General features: G+C 53.8%; 1 protein-coding gene across 1 annotated transcript; it reads right to left on the bottom strand.

Annotated features, from left to right (window-relative positions):
- Positions 1 to 757: 757 nt before the first annotated feature.
- On the bottom strand, positions 758 to 17,108 carry TCF15 (transcription factor 15). Its single transcript, XM_053248184.1, has 2 exons — positions 16,393 to 17,108; positions 758 to 1,327 (listed from the first exon to the last, which is right to left on the bottom strand). The coding sequence occupies exons 1-2, from the start codon at positions 16,867 to 16,869 to the stop codon at positions 1,250 to 1,252; spliced, it is 555 nt and encodes a 184-aa protein (XP_053104159.1). The 5' UTR covers positions 16,870 to 17,108; the 3' UTR covers positions 758 to 1,249.
- Between the last annotated feature and the right edge of the window lie 2,488 nt (positions 17,109 to 19,596).

The following is a 19,596-nucleotide window of genomic DNA, read 5'->3' as shown; positions in this document are numbered from 1 at the left end:
CCAGGGGCTTTTCCCAGTTGGCAATAAAGTGTGGGCTTTTTAAGGCTTCTGCATAAGTTTTTAATGCTATCTTAACCTCTGTCCAGACCCTTGCATAGGCTTGTACGGGCTCCTGTGCTCCTATGTAGCATGATTTTACTTTCCGGCTACCGGCTGAGCATGGTTTTCATTTGATTTTCACAGCGCCATTGCAAATCTGTCCTTTCCCGTTACTCCTTTCAAGCAGTAATGAAAAGGGATGGGTTCTTGTCAGGATTCAAGCGCTGACCAGCAGGTGGCACTGTGGAAACTGCACAAAGTCCATGATCAACGAGTGACCAGAGAGTCCAGTCGTGCTACAAGAGCGCATGCAAGCCATTGCAAGCCTAGACAAGAGTTAGAAAGTTGTGCAGAACCGCTAAAAAGCCTGGAAACGCCTCAGAACTAGGGAAACCCAGGTTTACAGCCCGACAGTCATGAAGCTCACTTTAGGCCAGTGATGGCTTCTTAGACTAAGCACAGGACTGTTGTGAGGATAAAACTGAGCGGAGGAGAAGATGTATGCTGCTCTAAACTCCTTGGAGGAAAGGTGGAATAGAACTGTGGAACAGAAGTTCCAAGTGGGGTATGCTGACACCACAGACACATTTGTCTGTGTCCCCACCCCTATTGTCATATGGGGACAGCTCATGCTCTGCACTCTCAGCAGTTGGGCAAGAGATATATTTTGAGAATAAGCGAGGCCTGGGGAAGAGGGAAACAGAGTCTCACCCAGGGATGAGAAAAATACCTTTATTTTCAAGCCTGCTGAATAAGGAAACAATAATAATTACATCAGTGATCATACAGACCAGCAATAAGCTCCCTCTTGATAAAGCTCTGTTTCAACATTGTCCTCTGGAAAGTAGGTTGCGCAGAGGTCCCCACCACTGGCACCCCAGACACCCCCTGTCTCACTTCGTTCTCAAGCCCGCTCCCCTCATGGAGCCGGGGGTGTCCTGGAGGTTGAGCAGAGGGGTCCAGGGAAGGGCCATGTTCTCTCCTTTGTTGCCCCATAGTCCGCTTCAAGGAGCAGCCCCCACCCCATCCTGTCTCTTCACAAAGTGGGGATTCCCTTCCCGTTGGGTTTTTCTACCCGTAAGCACCAGGCACTCCTGGTTTCCATGACCCCCACCCCCCTGCCCCAGTCTGGAACATCTAACTCAGTTGTCCAAGGTCTGAAGCCCTCCTCAGCCCGGCTTCTCGGACAGGCGGCCATCTGAATTCCGGCTCATCTCCGCAGTACCTTCAGGTGGCTCATCCCTCTCACCTTCAAGCACTTGCTCCCGCCAAGGTCCCGCCGGCTACCCTATAAAGGAAGGGAGAGAAAGAGAGGGACATGGTGCCTTGCAACAAAAGGGGCTCATTCCCATTGCCACGGCGTTGGCATAGGCGCTTTACCACCACCAAGTCCAGTGATTTTCAAGCTGTATTCCCAGGGACCATGGGATGGCCAAGAAGACACTATGGTAAGTGTGGAGACATAGGTACAGCCTCTACAAGATGAACTCATTCGCCTCCACCAAGGCACCAGTCTTTGTAATCATGGGGAGATTCTCTTCCTGAGTACAAAATCTGTCATGTCAGGAATATCCTGTACCTGGGGATAACAGGGGCAGCGCTACCAAGCACGTTGGCATAGGCACACTTCCACTGAGGCTGTACTGGGATACAAGCCCACAGTGACTATAATGTCTGTTTAGGGCAAGGGTTCTCAATCTTGGGTCCTCCTTGTTGGACTACAATGCCCATCACCCCCAGCCACAATGGCCTTTGCAGCTGGTGATGATGGGAATTGTAGTCCAGCAACATCTGGGGACACAAGTTTGAGAACCCCTGGATCAGAGCCATTGCCCTTTCTGTTTCCAATTCGCCGAGTCAACCGCATGAGAACCACAAGCCATTTCCCTAGAAAGTCATGCCTAAAGCAGCGATTAGCCACTGCCTCCAATGAATTCAAAATCTTACCCATAGTTAATACTGATCCTATCTTGTCATACGGTCTGCTGGTAATTCGACTGTAGACTTGTGATGGTTTTCCTAGTGTATTTTTGACCCAAAGAGCAAAGGCTTGCTTGGCTTGCGACGGAGCGGGCCAGTTCTCCCAAGCGGAAAGTGGGCCGGGGGAGCAGCCGACTCGGCTTTGGGAGCTGGGCGTGCTGCTGGTTTGGGGCCGTGTGCTTGCAAAACCTAGGCAGGCGGAGGGGGAAGGGACTGTGTGGGTCGGCCAGCCCCTCTCATCCGGCTCTCATACCCAGCCTTTAAACAAGGTCGGAGGGAAAGCCCCCCGACCCAGCTCCCACCTCCCGTACGATGCCCTCCTCTTCAGGTTTTTTCAAGCCCACGACCAAAACTCACTTCTCCGACCTGCTTTTTGCTCGTGATGATACCTGGCTAGCTGTCGGAGAGGCTGTTTGCAAGGTGCAGGCATGCGGCAGGGATGAAGAAGAGCGGGGCTCTGCAGTTGCTGGACTACAACTCCCCTCATCCCTCCTCGCGGCAGTATGTTGCAGTGGGGGGTGATGGGAGTTGCAGTCCAGCCCCTGCTGGAGAGTCTCATGTTGCCCACCCCGGGAGTAGAGCCTTCAGCAATATGGGGTGTGTGTGGCTGGGAAGTGATTCTTGGTGTGCAAGAACAGAGGGCACGCCCCTGTCTTCACCGGTGAAGTGTTGGAGGGGAGGCATGCCGATCCTGCGGACTGAAAAGAGGGGTCGTTTTAGCATTCCAGGGGGCCCTGAGAGTTGGAACCTGGCCATTCCCCATCCCCTCCCGGCTCCTGCCTTGCTTACGGCCTCACAGGAGACAAGGGGCCAGAGCAGAGGTCATCACCAGCCGGGGAATAATCGGAAACTGGTGGGGTCAGAAGTGGCCGCCGACTCCCCTGCGGAGGGCGAGATTAATCTTCCCCTCCTACAGCTTTCCAAGTCAAAAGCTCACATTCAGACCCCCAAGTAAAAATTTAGGTACAGCAAACATTCCCTTGTGTCCAGATCTTCCTTCATGAACAGCAAAGTTGTGGGCTTTCCACCCACTTCATCCCAAGTAATCGGTTTCTGGACAATGGAACTAGAATCACAATTTGGAGGGTCCTCTGAGGCCATCTAGCCCAACCCCCTACTCGATGCAGGAAACCCAGCACTAGGGCATCCCTGTCCTGCCCAGCCTCTTCTTCAAGACCTCCAGCAGGAAAGTCCCCTTCCTAGGTCATTTGAACTGCTGCTCTCACCATGAAGAAGCTTCTCCTCATTTTCAGCCGAAATCTACCCTCCTGTGCCTGAAGTCCACTAGATCGAGTTGTGTGCTCCCGGGGATCCTAAAACAAGGGCCTGCCCTGAAGGGCCTGTGACAGCCCTTCCGGTGTTTGAAGAGTGCCATCATGTCCACACACACTCCACCCTCAGTCTTCTGTACTCCAAGCTAAACATACGTTGGCCATTCCGCCTCCAAGGGCTTGTTTTCCAGACCCCTGGCCATTTTGGCTACCTCCCCTCAAGTCCGTCCCAATTTGTCTACACCCTTCTTTTAGAAGCGTGGCAGACGGAACTGGACTCAGTACTCCATATGACGTCCGACTAATGCAGAATAACTACTGTGGCTCAGCAGGTACCCAGTGGCGTAGGGAGGGCACAGGCAGCCCATGTTTGGGCCACCCGCTCCCCCCGCCGCAATCTGGCGGCGGCCACGCAGTGCCTCTTCTTTCCTGTCACGCAGGCATCAGCAACAGCAACCTCCCTGATGGAGGAGGCTGGGTCCCCACTTGTTGGACTACAATGCCCATCATCCCCAGCCACAATGGCCTTTGCCCTGTCTCTGCTGCTCAGCTGTCTTCTGCGCATGCACGGTGGCCAACAGAGTGGCGGGAAGAGAGCAGTCTACCCCTGGCTGCTCCATCAGGGAGGCTGCCGTCATGTGGGGGGTGGAGGGGCTGCCGTTAGGGGCCCATCATGGCCAGCACAGCAGCCCCAGATCTAACTGGCAGCGGCCTGGCTCCTGCAGCTAACAACTGCAATTCCCCCCCTGCACCGCATGTTTCGGTTTCTGACCATCACAGAGGGATGCCGCTACAATTGAGCGAGGGGGACCGTGACCCCGGGCCCCTGAGGGAGGGGGGGCCCTGCTTGGCTGGGCAGCAGCTCGCTCTTTGCTGCCCCACATATGCCTCTGAAGAAGACAGTGGAGGTGCCGCCGGCTCCCATCTCCACTTGTGGTTGCCGAGCCCACGACAGCCTTGCTATGCTCCGCAAGGACAGGTTCGCTCTATGCCGTTGGCACCGTCACTGCCTCGGCAGGCTGGCCGAGGAGGCTTTTCCCAGCTACTGGGCAATTTTCAAGAGGATTTGTTGGGACTTGAAACGGGGAGCTGGCGTGGACCAGCAGGCCTTCTCCCACTGACCCAGAACACGATGGCTGGGATTCTAAGCACACACTGGCCACGGAGGCAGCTAGCCCCAGTGAGGTCCGTGGACTTACTTCTGAGGAGACATGCCAAGGTTTGTTTGCCGCACTCAAAGCCAGAGCAAAGCACATGCCTAGAGGCCCGGGCCCTGAGAACAGAAGCCCTGCTGTGAACGGTGATTTGGGGTGGGACTGTGGTCCAGGGACCGGGCAAGGGGGGGATTAAAGCTCCTTCTGACCGTGGGGCGCCAACTATGTGCAACCAAACAAAATCGAGAAGAGGAAACAATGGCCCACAAGCTCCTAAGGCTGCGAAAGAAGCTTGTGTAGCTGCACTAAATCATGGGGATTTTCAGAACGGCACCCTTGCGCTCTTGTGCAAAAGTCCCCTGCAAAGCATATGGGGTGGGTGACAGGTTGCACACCTTGTTGTGCAAGCACAAACACATTGGCACTCGGGCAACGCTTGCCTGGAACACAGCTCCAGACGGGGTGCCAGTGGCTAATGCAACAGGGAGGAAAGCTGGCCTTGCGGGAGCAAGCATGAACGGTCTCCTTGGCTAAGCAGGGTCCAACCTGGTTTCCATTTGAATGGGAGACTACACGTGTGAGCACTGTAAGATACTCCCCTAAGGGGAAGGGGCTGCTCTGGGAAGAGCCCCTGCCTGCTTGCATGCAGAAGGTCCCAAGTTCCCTCCCTGGCAGCATCTCCAAGATAGGGCCGAGAGAGACTCCTGCCTGCTGCCACCTGGGAGAAGCTGCTGCCAGTCTGTGCAGGCAATCCTGAGCTAGATGGGCCAAGGGTTTGACTCGGCACAAGGCAGCTCCCTGTGTTCCCGTGAGGGCTTTCACAAGGTGCGCAACCCGTAGCGCACCTCATATATTTTGCAGGGAATTTTCGTGCAAGGGTGCAATTCCGAAAATCCCCCGGAGCCTCCTTCGTCTTGCAGCAGTGCCGCGCTGGTCGGGATGCTGACCATTCTTTGCCCTTCTTGATTTTGCTTTGTTGTACATCGCCGGCACCGGCACCGTGGTTCTGGTACAAGTGCAGCATCCGTCAGGATCAGGGGCGGCTGCAGGGGGTGCGGGGAGAACTGCCCTCCTGCTTCCAGCCAGCAGCACGGAGAGAGGCTGCTCTGCCCCCCTCCCAACCCTCCCCAGCCAGTCCCAGCGCTTGCTGGGAGCTCCTTTCTCTGCTTGGGTGAGCATTTGAACAAAGCACCGGCTGCGGCTGGTGAGAATTGGGAGGGGTTGCCCAGCCCCCTCTTCCCCACACTAGCCATGCCTCCCTGAGGTCGCCCTCACAATCTCACGCTGCCGCTGGGCAGGTCTATGGGGAAGGCAGGAGCCCCTCTGCCTTCCCCGGCAGACAAGTGGGGGCGGCGTCTTTCCCTCCACCGCGCCATGCGCCCACCATGACTCCCCGCTCCCGCATCTCAGAGCGCCCTGCGCCACAAGCACGGTGGCTAAGTTGTGGCTGCTCTCATTTGTTCTCAGAAGCAGGCGCACCGGTGCTGAAGGGGCATGGATGTTGCCCATACTAAGCATCTTTCTGTCACGCACAGAGTGCCGAGTGCAAAATCCTCCAGGGCAGCCAAAGCAGGGCTCTGGTGGCTGCTGTCTCTGCTCCCTCCATGCCTCTTTGCCACGCATCTTCCGGGGTTTGCAATCACAAGTGTTTTCAAGCAGGGCTGCTCAACTTCGGCCCTCCAGCGGTTGTTGGGCTACAACTCCCATCATCCCTGAATATTGGCCGCTGTGGCTGGGGATGATGGGAGTTGTAGTCCAACAGCAGCTGGGGGGCCAAAGTGGTGCCTGCCTGCTGTAAAGTGCTGAGTGCAAAATGGTGTCCCTAAGCATGTAGGGATATTCAATGGGCCCAAATCAGGCCCATTCGTCGTGCCATCCGGGATCGTGCCTGCTTCATACTATGCAGCGGGGGTTCTCAAACGTGGGTCCCTGGATACTGTTGGACTACAACTCCCATCATTCCCTGGCCACTGTGGACACCATTACTAGTGGACACACCAGAGTGGACATATTGAATATATTTGCTTTGACAAGTATGACTCAGCACCCAAAGCCAGCCTACATAAGAATCAGGCCTGCCCAAGACTCATCTAGTCCAGCATCCTGTTTCACACAGTGGCCCACCAGATGACACTGGGAAGCCCACAGGCAAGAGGCAAGGGCATGCCCCCTGCAACTGGCATTCAGAGACATCTTGCCTCTGAGGCTGGCGGTGGCCTATAGCCACCAAACTAGCAGCCATTGATAGACCTCTGTCCTCCAGGAATCTGTCTTCAGCCCCTTTTAAAGCCATCTAAGCTAGTGGCCATCATCACGTGGCAGAGGGTTCCACAGACCCTGTGCTTCACTTTACCCATCTGCCAGGATAAAGGGCTCTGGAAAAGCTGCAAGTGGGAAGTGATGCTGCTGTGTCGGTCAGGATCCCACATGAGCGGAGGTGAGGCTGGTGCCTCGTGTGGTGGGTCAGGGGCAGCCTTGAGGGCAGCAGAGTGGGAGGCAGGCACACCATCTGACCCTTGGGCACAATCCACGGAGAGGCTCTCCTGCACAGCCCTCAGGGAAATGAGCCTCTGCAAGAGCACTCCTCTCCCGTTAAGAGTGTGTGTGAGGTGCTGTTTAGATTTTGCACGCCCCAGACACCCGAATCTTTATACCCCATCCCTGCAATACACTACTGCCCAGGGTGACTCACAACAATAAAATAGGAATACAATATACAATAAAAGCAATACAATTAACCAAAGTAAGCAAAGAAGTTAAAAATCGGGTTAAAAACCACAATCCGTATTAAATTTCAAATTAAAAAAATTTAAAGCTAAAAACTGAGAATTATAAAAACTAAAAACTAAAGAATCTACCAGATATAACCACAGAAGGGGCATTAAAAAGGCCTCTTTTAAAAGATGTGTTTTAGTTGTATTTTTAAAACACTGAGGGAGGGAGCATGGCAAAGCCAGGAAGGCTTTCATGGAGGGCATTCCAAAGCTGAGGGGCCACAACAAAAAAGGCCCTGTCTCTAGTCCCTGCCAACTGGATCCATGAGCAGGGCCTGAGACAATGAGCAGAGGGCCCTGGCAGGTTCCTATGGGTGAATGCGGTCCGACAGGTATCCTGGCCCCAAGCCATGTAGAGCTTTAAAGTCAAGACAGCACCTTGAATCTAGCCAGGAAGTGAACTGATAACCAATGAAGCAGCTGCAGGATTGATAAGCTAGTCTCCTGCACGAGTTGGAGTTTTGCTACTTTTCCTGATAATACTGGCCTACCTTACAGGGCCGATGTAGGGACTGCAATAAAGTAATGTGAAGAGCTCTGAAGACTCTGAATCACTAGACAATATATGTGATTATTGCTGTTGTTGGTAATGCAGGATTGGAAGTGGAAATGAGCTTGGAAAAAAGTGTCCAAGTTCTGCAATATATTCTCCTAGATTGAATGTCCTTGAAAGGGTTCGTATTTATACTCTCTTATTTTTCATGGAGCCAATTATACTCAAGGATTTTAAGCACAAAAGTAATGAGCATGATTGTCTTAAAATCTATCAACTAAGGTTTGTGTCTTTGAAAAGATCCCCTCAAAGTCAAATTTCGAATGCAGCCATAGAACTGGATTTAGAATGTGGATGTCAAGTCTGAATTCTGACATGTGTCCGAAATTTCATTTCAGATGAATGGAAGTGCAAGCTAATCTTGAAGCCTTTGGCTGCATCCCCAAGTCTCCATCCTCTGCTGCAACTAGGCCGCCTAGTTGTATGTATAAATGAAATAACCCCAGCTTGCTTATCCCTGGCTCCATTTCTTTCCTCCCTCTGTGTTTCCCCTAGTGCCAGTTTTCAGATTCTGAGCCTCTTGGGTGCAATAAAAAGAAGGTTGTGCCTTTGAGTCGGTGTCGACTCCTGGCCCCCACAGAGCCCTGCGGTTTTCTTGATAGAATACAAGAGGGGCTTACCATTGCCTCCTCCCACACTGTATGAGATGATGCCTTTCAGCATCTTCCTATATCACTGCTGCCCGATATAGGAGTTTCCCATAGTCTGGGAAACATACCAGCGGGGATTCGAACTGATAGCCTCTTGCTCCCTAGGCAAGTTGCTTCCCCGCTGCACCATTAGGTGGCTCTTGGGTGCAATACTAATACTAATACTAATACTAATACTAATACTAATACTAATACTAATAATGAATTGCAGACGGGGGGAAATGCAAAGAACCAATAGCTAAGTCAAAGAACTACATCAAACTTCCAAATACAGAGGCAGTCTACCTCTGAGTGCCAGATGCTGGCAACAAACCATAGGTGAGGCTCTTGCCTTCATGAGCTTTAGGGAGCAGGCCTATTCTTAGGGTCTTAAAGGTAAAGTTGTGCCCTCGAGTTGGTGTCAACTCCTGGCGACCACAGAGCCCTGTAGTTGTCTTTGGTAGAATACAGGAGGGGTTGACCATTGCCTCCTCCCACGCAGATGTGTGAGATGCCTTTCAGCACCTTCCTCTATCGCTGCTCCCTGATATAGTAGCAGCGGGGATTCGAACCGGCAACCTTCTGCTTGTTAGTCACGCATTTCCCCACTGCACCACTTAAGGGGGCTACTGTTCTTCGGGTCTTATTGGATAGGAAATCCGTGTCATGCATGGAAGCACCCTGAAGCTCCCATGCTACTCAGCCGTGGCGTTACTTGGGCTTGTTCCAGCGGCCCCCTCGCAAGGGCTGCCTCTCACTGCAGAAGGAGCTCTGTGCTCCAGAGAGAGACAAAACCTGAAATCTTCAAACAGAAGAGCTTCCACTGCAAGACGAGTGTGCAGAGGTTTCAGGTTACAGTGCAGCAAGCAGGAGGGAGCTGGGGCAGAAAATGCCCCTCGCTAAGGTCACAAAGTCCTTACTGGCGCAGCAGGGAAATACTTGACTGACCAGCAGAAGGTTGCCAGTTCAAATCACTGCTTGTACTATATTGGGCAGCAGCGATATAGGAAGGTGCTGAAAGGCATCATCTCCTACTGTGTGGGAGGAGGCAATGGGAAACGCCTCCTGTATTCTACCAAAAGCAACCACAGGGCTCTGTGGGTGCCAGGAGTCGAAATTGACTTGACGGCACACTTTACCTTTAAGGTCACAAATGCTAAAGGCTCACTTATTGGTGCAAATACTTCTTGCCTCTTTTGTAAGTAATCACAAAATATTTACCATTTCGCAGGCAGCTAACACTTTGACGTAGTACTAGAGTGGCTTACTCAGGACCGGCACAAGCATACCCTGGAGTCTTCTGTGTTGTTACATCAAAGACTCCAGGAAACACATGAACAGTCCGACCCTTATATAAGAACAGCCCTGCTGGATCAAGCCCAAGGCCCATCTAGTCCAGCATCCTGTCTCCCACAGTGGCCCACCACCAGATGCTGCTGGAAGCCACAGGCAGGAGTTGAGGGCATTCCTCTCTCCTGCTGTTACTCCCCTGCAACTGGGACTCAGAGGCATCCTGCCTTGGAGACTGGAGGTGGCCTTTAGCCCTCCGACTAGTAGCCAATGATAGACTTCTCCTCCATGAAGTTATCCAAACCCCTCTTAAAGCCATCCAGGTTGTTGGCTGTCACCACATCTTGTGGCAGAGAATTCCACAAGTTGATGATGCGTTGTATGAAAAAGTACTTCCGTTTGTTGGTCCTAGATTTCCTGGCAATCCATTTCATGGGATGACCCCTGGTTCTAGTGTGATGGGAGAGGGAGAAGAATTTCCCTCTATCCACTTTCTCCACACCTTTTCCAGTTCTACAAGGTCCTTCTTTTCATGTGGTGACCAGAATTGTACGGAGTACTGCCAGTGTGGTCGCAGCATAGTTTTGTATAAGGGCATTATAATATTAGTCATTTTATTTTCAGTCCCCTTCCTGACGATCCCTAGCATGGATTCGGCCTTTTCCACAGCGGCCGCAGCCTCGGTCCCTCTGCTTCAATGCTGTCTGCACTGGCTGGCAGCAGCAGCTCTCCAGGGCTCCAAGCAGCAGTCTTTCCTCGCCCTGCCTGCAGAGGCAGCTGGGATTAAAGGCAGGACCTTCTTCGGCATCAGGCCCAGAGCCCACTGAGGAGTTGCGGTGAGGCGGCTGCCTCCAGTTGAGGCCTGAGCTCATTGCTAGGAAATCTGCTTTACATGCAGAAGGTGCTGGTTGTTGGCAGCATCTCCAAGGAAGCCTGGGAACGACCCCACCTGAAACCTTGGAGAGCTGCTGCCAGTCAGTGCAGGCAATGCCAAGAGTCTGGATGGATGGGAAACACCTTCCTAGGGAGCCTGGCAGAGACAAGGGTTTTTTGGGGGGGGACACTTGGTGCCCACTGTGCCTCCACACCTCCGTGGCCCCCTCACCAAGCGGGGGGAGGAACATAGGAACATAGGAAGCGGCCATATATTGAGTCAGACCATTGGTCTATCCAGCTCAGTATTGTCTTCACAGACTGGCAGCGGCTTCTCCAAGGTTGCAGGCAGGAGTCTCTCCCAGCCCTCTCTTGGAGACGCTGCCAGGGAGGGAACTTGAAACCTTCTTCTGCTCTTCCCAGAGTGGCTTCATCCCCTGAGGGGAATATCTTGCAGTGCTCACACATCAAGTCTCCCATTCAGATGCAACCAGGGCAGACCCTGCTTAGTTATGGGGACAAGTCATGCTTTGTACCACAAGGCCAACTCTCCTCTCCTCCTCTTCCCTGGTTTTTGAAAAGGCAGAAAGTGGGGAATGGGGAGCAGAAGGACATGTGGAGGAGCACAGACTGGGCCATCAAGGAGGGAGTAGTTCCAGGGGAAGAGAAAGGCCTCTCCACCAGCAGGGGGCGCTGACTCCAACCGAAGCGATTCCTGGAGATCCGCCCCCCCCCCCCCCCCCAGTCATTACAATCTCCAGGCTGGCTTGCAAGAGTCACTTGGAACTTGATCCCAACTAGCTGGGACTCCGGGAGCTCCTGTCCTGCCAGCGGGGAGGAGAGAAGAGTGGCTCACAGGCCGCCTGCTCCGTGTCCCACCGTGGGATGGAGCCAGGCACCTCCTCACCTCCGGCACGGCTGGGGCTTGGCCCGGGCCTTTGCCAGTGAGCTCTAAGACACAACACCCCCCAACCCAGCAAGAGCCCTTCCGGTTGCACCGAGACAGAGGGGGCCTCCCTGCCCAGCATCAATCAGAAGAGGAGCCAAGAGCCACCCGGGGCTTCGGATAGGCTGGGTGGGCACCCCCTGTGTGCGCAAGGCAGCTGCCCAGTCGGTCAGGGCTTCACAGCTGGCCTTGCCGCAGCAGTAACCCGAGAAGCCGCAAAATGGTGATGCAAAGTCCAGACAGGAGTGGCAGCCCCACTGCAAGGGGTTCCAGCCTGGCCAAGGTGGGGAGGAGAAGAGAGGCCCTCCTTATGCCTGTGTGCACATTCTATGAACCTTTGGAGGTCAAGGTAGCCCAGGATGACCTCCCTGGTATCTCCAGCTAGGACTGAGAGAGATTCCTGCCTGTCACTGCAGAGAAGCCGCTGCCAGCCTGTGTAGACAATACTGAGCTAGACGGACCAAAGGTCTGACTCGGTAGAAGGCAGCTTCCTATGTTTCCTTTGGTTCCAAGAGGGCTGCACAACACTATGCTAGTCAAAACCAGGAACCAATAGGGAGGGAGAGGGGTGCAACTTAGCATGTGATAGGCTCGTGTGCCCTAGTTAGCCTGCAGCTCAGGGCTGGCCCGTCCACTAGGCAAACCTAGGCAGTTGCCTAGGGCACCAATTTCTGGGGGGCACATAGACAGTGCCAGGATGTAGCACTGCCCATTATTCTCCCTCTCCCTCTTGTGTTTTCTGCAACAGCAACCTTGAAGTACTGCACAGAGGTATAAAAATGTCATTTGTAATCCTGCACCCCCTGCTCCCCAAAGGGCCTGCTGCACAATCTGTACCGCAAAACACACAGTCTTCTTTGCTCCTTGTACCTCAGCCCCCAAGAAACAGCTGGTCTCACAAGCGGCCCTCCCTCTCTTGAGCCAGAACGGCCGGCCTTAGCATTCAATTCCAAAAAGAAAAGGTCTCAGGCGGGATTTGCCAATTAACAGCAGCATCTTTTCATCTCTGAAGGGTTAGCGTTTGGCCCCCACAATAGACTGGGAACTCCCTCCCACTGGACCGTCAAGCCAGTCACTCAGCTTCCCGAATGAGCAGCCTGGGGGGCTCATGTTAAAGCCAGGGCGCGGCTGCACTTCTCGACTGGGGGGCACCCAAGTCAAACTTTGCCGAGGGCACCAAAAGCCCTTAGGCTGGCTCTGCTGCCTCCCATCATGAGGTCCATGCAGTGGGAATCCCTCCCCCCCAAAGTGGGGCGCTCCTTATGTCTCCTGAAGAGGCCCACGAGTGCTGCTCCAGTGAGGGTGGGAAACAGTCCCTTTAAAAAACCACTCACCTTCCCGCCACGGGCCCCCGGCAGTCCCCGGGAAGTACAGTGGCTGCCCTGCCCCCACTGCTCAGCTGACCTCAGCAGCCCCGGGCCCTGAGGGCCACTCAAATGGCAGCTGGGGATGAGGGGCGGAAGAGAAGGGATGGGCAAGGCAGCCCCAGGAATGAGCGAGGTGGCCCTGGAGGCAGGGAAGCACGGGTGCTCTTGGACCTGGGTGCCCTATTGCAGCTTCACCCCTGGAAGTAAAGGTAAAGTGTGCCATGGAGTCGGTGTCAACTCCTGGCGCCCACAGAGCCCTGTGGTTGTCTTTTGGTAGAATACAGGAGGGGTTGACCATTGCCTCCTCCCGCACAGTAGGAGATGATGCCTTTCAGCATCTTCTTATATCGCTGCTGCCCGATATAGTACCAGCGGGGATTTGAACCGGCAACCTCGTGCTTGCTAGGCAAGTCATTTCCCGCTGTGTCATTAGGTGGCTTCACCCCTGGAAGACAGGAAGCAAAATAAAAACGAAAGGACCCCCTGAGTATGTGCAGAGCAGCCTTCCCTTCCTTCTAGGATGGCTAGAACATTTAGGGTGAAGAAAAACAGGACTTTCAAACAAATGTGGTCTCTGCCCCCTCTTGTTTTGGAAATGAAGCATAGCGCCTTGTCCTGCTGCAACTCACATGCTGATCCAGAGAGTCATGGAGTTGTGCATGTGCAGAGCTAAGCATCGGCTGCATTCTCTTTTCTACCGGAAGAAGAGCTCTGTGTAACTCAAAAGTTTGTATGTTCCTACACCAATGAAAAGTAAACCGAGAAAATATATGGCAGCTTCCTGTGTTCCTGCTTTGTACAGGGATGGCCAATTAGAGGCTCTCTGCCTGCTGTTCAACTACAAATTCAATCATCCCAGCCACAAGGTGACTGCAGATGATGGGAGTTCTATTCCAGCAACAGCTGGGGAGCCTCGGATTGCCCCCCCCCTCCGCCTTACATGATTTATCCCACTTCACACACATTACAACAGGGCTTCTCACACCTGGGTCCTCAAATGTTATTGAACTACAACTCCCATCATCCCCAGAAGGCCACTGAGGGGATGATGGGCGCTCTAGTGCAACAACATCTGGGGACCCAACGTTGAGAACTCCTGCATTACAACATTCCATCCAAGCAGGCATTTCCATGGAGGGATTAGCTTGAAACTCCCCTGTAGACTATCATCGATAACACGGCTGTTGCTGAATGTACACTCTGGACTTCCTAGTGTGCATACATGCAATGCAAAAAATAAATACATTAGCATCTACATTTGTCAGACATAGTGATTGTCAAAGAGGGTTTCATGCTAGCTTTTGCACAACATGCAACCCTTCTGGCAACACCATGCAAGGATCTTGCAATGCACAAAGGTTGTAATGTAACAACTGCCGACGCCAGCCATGTATCTGTAAGCACCAGTGGATTGAAACTGACAAGACAAGAACAGAAGAAGAGCCCTGCCGGGTCAGAATGGAAGTCCATCTCGCCCAGCATCCTGTTTGCAGCCCCCCAAATGCCTGTGGCAAGCCTACAAGCAAGGGATAAAGGCCACCGCCCTCCCCATTATGGGTCCCCCACAATAGTATTCAGAGGTATACTGCCTCTGAGCATGGGGGCAGGTATACTGCCTCTGAGCATGGGGGCTCCGCTCAGCAATCATGGGAAATATCTGCCGGTAGGCGGCCTTTCCTCCATGAATATGTCTAATTTTTTTGGTAATTCTGTCTCTATCCTCTCTTTTGCCTCCTCCTGAACTGACTAATAAACCATTTTACTGGGTGCTGCTCACAAGTACTAGTGGAGGGAGAAAAGGGTCTCTCTGTCCACTCCCTCCATGAACCTACTTTGCAAACTCATGTGAACAAAAGAGCAATTAAAAGGGCTCCGAAGGGCCCACTGCTGACTCCTGAGACCACCTCCGAGACCCCAGAGCCTTCCTGTGTTGGTGGCAGAGGGACTTCTCTCCAGGCCCACCCCAGGCAGGACAGAGCCCATGGAGGGAAGCTTGCCAAGGACTCCTGGAACCTGGTGCTGGCAATTAATGTACATCCATGCGGCCTGCTTGATTGGAGCTGGGCCTGTCTGGATCCCTGAAGACCTTCTGTGCCAAGCTAGCCTTCCATGCCCTGGGTATCCTCTGCCCATCACTCAGAAGATCTGCTACAGTGGCCACATGCCACAGGGTCCTCCTCACAGTCCTTGTCAGGGGGGTTACGGGGCACTTAAGAGACCCGAGCCTCAGGCCCACGGGCCCCGAATCAGACCCACAGCCAGCCCCCACACTTTTGACAATTAAGTCTATTCATGCTCTCCAAAGGTCATTGTGGCTGGCGAGGATGGGAACTGTAGCCCAACAATGAATGGGAATTGGGAGTGGGGAACTCCTGCTGTATCCCAACCGGGTGAGCACATTTGTGGGCCTCTGGCTAACAACGGGAGGCAAAAGGCACTTTGTGTATGTCCAGAGGCACTCTGTTCTTTCCTACCTGTTCATTTGTTTCAAAACTGATCCTTGGCCCTGAGAAGAGTTTCTGGAGTTAAGCCCTGGAGTTCTGGCTTATTTTAAAGGCCCAGCTAGGGAGCAAAAGAGCAGGAATATAGAAAACCAGCCCCCACTTTGCCAGCCTGTCATTGGCCTCTGTGCTGGCTTCCTTCCACAGTCCACGCTGCCTTCGCCTGCTAAGGTTCATAACTGACCTGCTTGGCAGAAATGATCAACTCGTTCCTGGTAGCTGATGGCAAGCCACTGATTTTGAATTAGCCTGTACCCTGGAAATGTGTTGTGCGTGTCATGCAACCCAGGAAGCAATAGTAAAGAAGGGTGCCTCTGCCCATATGCAGAGCATCTTTCCCTCACCAACAAATAACTGCATTTAGCTCCCACAAATCTGGGATTAGGGTCCAGGGCTGTCTGAAACACACACACACAGCTGCCTTCTTCTGAGAACTCTGATCCATCTAGCCCAATGCTTTCTACACTGACCAGTGCATATGCTGGTAACCTCCAGACTTGACTACTGCAATATGCCCCAATGTATGGGACTGCCTTGGTACACCATCCGGAAACTGCAATTTGTGCAAAATGTGGCCACCAGGCTGGTCTCTGGGCCATCTCCAGGAGACCACATTAGACCTATACTAGAAGAACTGCAGTGGCTACCAATATGTTTTCGGATCAAACACAAAGTGCTGGGTATAACCTATAAACCAGCCCTGCCTGGAGGTGTCAGGGTCCTGAGACCTTCTGCATGAGAAGCAGGTCTGTAGGAACACTGGAAGCGGCCTTCTACTGAGTCAGACCACGAGCTCAGGATTGTCTACACTGACTGGCAGCAGCTCCCCAAAGATTGAGGCAGGAGTCTTTCCCAGCCGTCCTTGGAGATGCTGCCAGGAAGAGAAACCGGCGACCAACCTTGGGCCTGCAGAGCACGTGCTCGGTCACTGAGCCACGTGCCCTTCGAGGTAGCTGAGTGCCCAACAACCTCCCTCTGCCGAAAGGAAACCTGGGGCCCCTCCCCTCCGACTTACCCCCTTCCGTTGGTTGCTGAGGCAAAAGGTGCAGATGCTCCTGGGCTGCTTGGCCTCCACCATGCCCCCCTTGGAGCCGTAGAGGGCACTGAGGCAGGGCTGCCCATCCTCGCAGCCCTCTCCCAGGAGCAGCACGTTGGCCAAGTGGGAGATGTAGCTGGAGGCCAGGCGCAGCGTCTCGATCTTGGAGAGCTTCCTGTCGACGGGCTCGGTGGGGATGAGGGTGCGCAGGGCCGTGAAGGCGGTGTTGACACTCTGGGTCCGGTCCCTCTCGCGGGCGTTGGCCGCTTGCCGCTGCTTCACCACCACCACCTGCCCCGGCTTCCGGGCCATCTTGCCGGGCCGGTCCTCGCAGCAGCCGTACGACTGGTCCGAAGCGTCGCTCTCGCTGCGGTTCTCCTCGTCCTCCTCCGAGAGCAGGCTGAGGTCCGGGTAGAGCACGTGGGCGGCCATGGGCCGGAGCATGGTGAAGGCCATGGCGCCGAGGGGGCCCCCCCAGAAGGCCTGGCCTCGGGGTCCTTTAGAGAGAAGGGGCCAGGCTGCGGACAGCCGCTTCACCCCCACACCAAGAAGACGTGGCCGGAGGGCCGGAGAAGAGGGCCTGCAGCAGATGGATGGCTGCCACCCCTCCAGGAGAGGAGAGCCTTCCACGCCTTCTTCCCAGCTGTTGCTGTTGCTCGCTGGGCTGGCCTCCTCTCCTCCTCCGGCATGAGGGAGCAAAGCTCTGGTGGGACTCGTCAAGGAGCCTGCTGTATATAAGGCCCAGGGAGGGGCCAGGCGCCTGGAGCAGAATCCCAGCCAGCCAATGGGAGGCTCCTCATCCTCGCCTCCTGCCAATGGGGCGGCAGTGCCGTCTTCCAGCCTCTGCACTGGGAAGAGACCAGAAAATCCAGGCGGCTGCGGCTGCTGCTGCTGCCTCTGCTTTGTGTATCCTGTTGCTGTGCCTTGATGAGGAGAGGAGTGGATGACAGGAGGAGGGGAGGGGGGAGATGGCTGGCGATGGCCGGACACCTTGCCGAGAGCGAAAGAGCAGCCCGGCAGGAGCAGCCAGTGGGAAAGACTCCAGAGCAGGCTGCATGCCTGGCCGTCTCCAGGAGAATATTAGCCGGGATCAAAGTTACAGCAGTGCCTTCCAGGGGAGCCGCTGCGAACAGGGCTCCTTCGGAGACGCTGCCAGGTGCAGACATAACATGCGGCTCAGTTACATTACACAGCTGAGCCCAGAGAATGCTGGGGGTGGGGTGGGGGGTGTCACACGATACTGTTTTGTCTCGAAAGCGAAGCTCCGCAGCAGGGCCAGCACGGGAGGCGGCCGCAGCAGGGCCAGCAGCTGGTGATGGTGGGCCCTCAGGCCAAGTGTTGGGCGAGGCCCCCAAAGAGTCCCCGAGGGTCCTACTCCCCCACCACACACGTTGGCCCCTGCTCTCCCAATGGCACCTGGTTAGCTTTCCCAGGTACAGGCACGAGAGCACAGAGGGGGCCACATCTTCCATGGAAGAGTGGGGCTCCGGTGCACTATTCAGGGGGCTGGGGGATCTGGGAAATCAAAATGGCCATGGAGGAGGGTGGTCTGCTGCAGCCGCTGCCCACTATTACCTGGTAAGCTTGCAGGCCCCAATGGGGAGGCTAGCCAGACAGCAGATGATGACCCTTTCCTCCACCTCCAGGGGTCAGTCAATGGGATCTCAGGTGGGTGTGGACCCTTGGCCTGGCTGACCCTTAACACCAGCCCTGGGAGAGGGTCTGGGGCCCCAAGTAAGCGGTTCTGAGCTTCCCAAAGGAACAGCAAGATAGATACCCAGGAAGCCAAGCCCTGCAAGCCAGTTCAGCTGCTACTTTGGATGCTAGGCCCACTCCTCCGCCTTGCTCCTGCCTCGAGGGCTAGCAGGGGCTGAGAAGGCTGGAGGGCGGAGGGGCAGTGAGGCCCAGGAGGCGCGAAGGGAAGAGGCCTGCATTTCATGCCCTCTCTTCAAACAAGCAGCCCGTGTGTTGCGGGCAGGTCTCCACTGTATCTAAAGGCAAGAGATGTATAGAATCTGGAGAGAGAGCGAGAGCAGAGAACAAAATGATAAAAACCAGAATCAATCCAAACATTAGAATATAAATTGGATTTCATGAGTCCCAGAGCTTTCCCCAAAAGCCAGTTCTTGGCCATGTGCCGGGAAACCAACAACAAGGCATGTACTGTTACCCAATGTGGGGAGGGCAGTCCACGACATAGATGCTGCGAGGGCTGTGCAGCCAGATTGGCCGGACACTGGCATGCTGGGACCCCATACACCCTCTGTTGGACATTATCCAAATGAGGTCCACAATGGCAAGAGTGGCCCCCAACAATCAGAAATCTGACTAAACCCCCCTCCTATCTTTGCCAGCAAATCTGGAGAACAAATGTGGAGAACAGTGGCCAACAGATTGGAAGAAGTCAGCCTATATACCCATACCAAAAAAAAGGAGACTTAACAGGTTGCACAAACCATTGCACAATATCCTTAATTTCACATGCTAACAAAATCATGCTCAGGATCATCCAACACTGATTAGAGCCCTACATGGAAAGGGAAATGCCGGATGTTCAAGCTGATTTCAGAAAAGGCCGAGAACAAGAGACATTCTTGCTGATGCATGCTGGATAATTGAGAAACCCAAAGAATACCAAAAAGAAGACAATGTGTGCTTTATTGACTACAGAAAAGCCTTCAATTGCATCAAGCATGTCAAGTTGTGGAATATCTTTAGGAAAATGGGAGTCCCAGAACATCTCATTGTTCTCATGAGAAACCTATACACAGGACAGGAAGCCACAGTTCAGACGGAACATGGTGAAACAGACTGGTTCCAGATTGGCAAAAGAGTAAGACAAGGCTGTATACTTTCTCTGTATTTATTCAGCCTATATGCTGAACATATCCTGAGAGAAGCTGGATTGGAAGAAGATGAGCATTTTAAAGTTGGAGGAAGAAACAATAATAACCTGTGGTACGCTGATGACACCACTCTGATAGCTAGGAATGTGGATGATCTGCAAGCTCTAGTAATGAAAGTCAAGGAGCAAAGTGAAAAAATGCGACTACGACTAAATGTGAAGAAGACGAAACTAATGACAACGGGTATAGCAACCAGCCTCAGAATTGACTATGAAGACATCGAAGTGGTGGATAGCTTCTGCCTTTTCGGCTCGACCGTCAACAGTAAAGGATCCAG

This window comes from Hemicordylus capensis, chromosome 4 (assembly GCF_027244095.1).
Source record: "Hemicordylus capensis ecotype Gifberg chromosome 4, rHemCap1.1.pri, whole genome shotgun sequence".
In the NCBI taxonomy this organism is placed as follows: Eukaryota; Metazoa; Chordata; class Lepidosauria; order Squamata; family Cordylidae; genus Hemicordylus; species Hemicordylus capensis.
This window is presented reverse-complemented; position numbering and strand designations above follow the sequence as displayed.

Bases quoted from the DNA above. Each gene is read 5' to 3' on its own strand.
- TCF15 (XM_053248184.1), bottom strand. From the start codon at position 16,869: ATGGCCTTCACCATGCTCCGGCCCATGGCCGCCCACGTGCTCTACCCG. The intron at 1,328-16,392 runs GTAAGTCGGAGG...CTTCCTTTATAG, and splicing joins TCAGCAACCAACGGAAGGGG to GGTAGCCGGCGGGACCTTGG.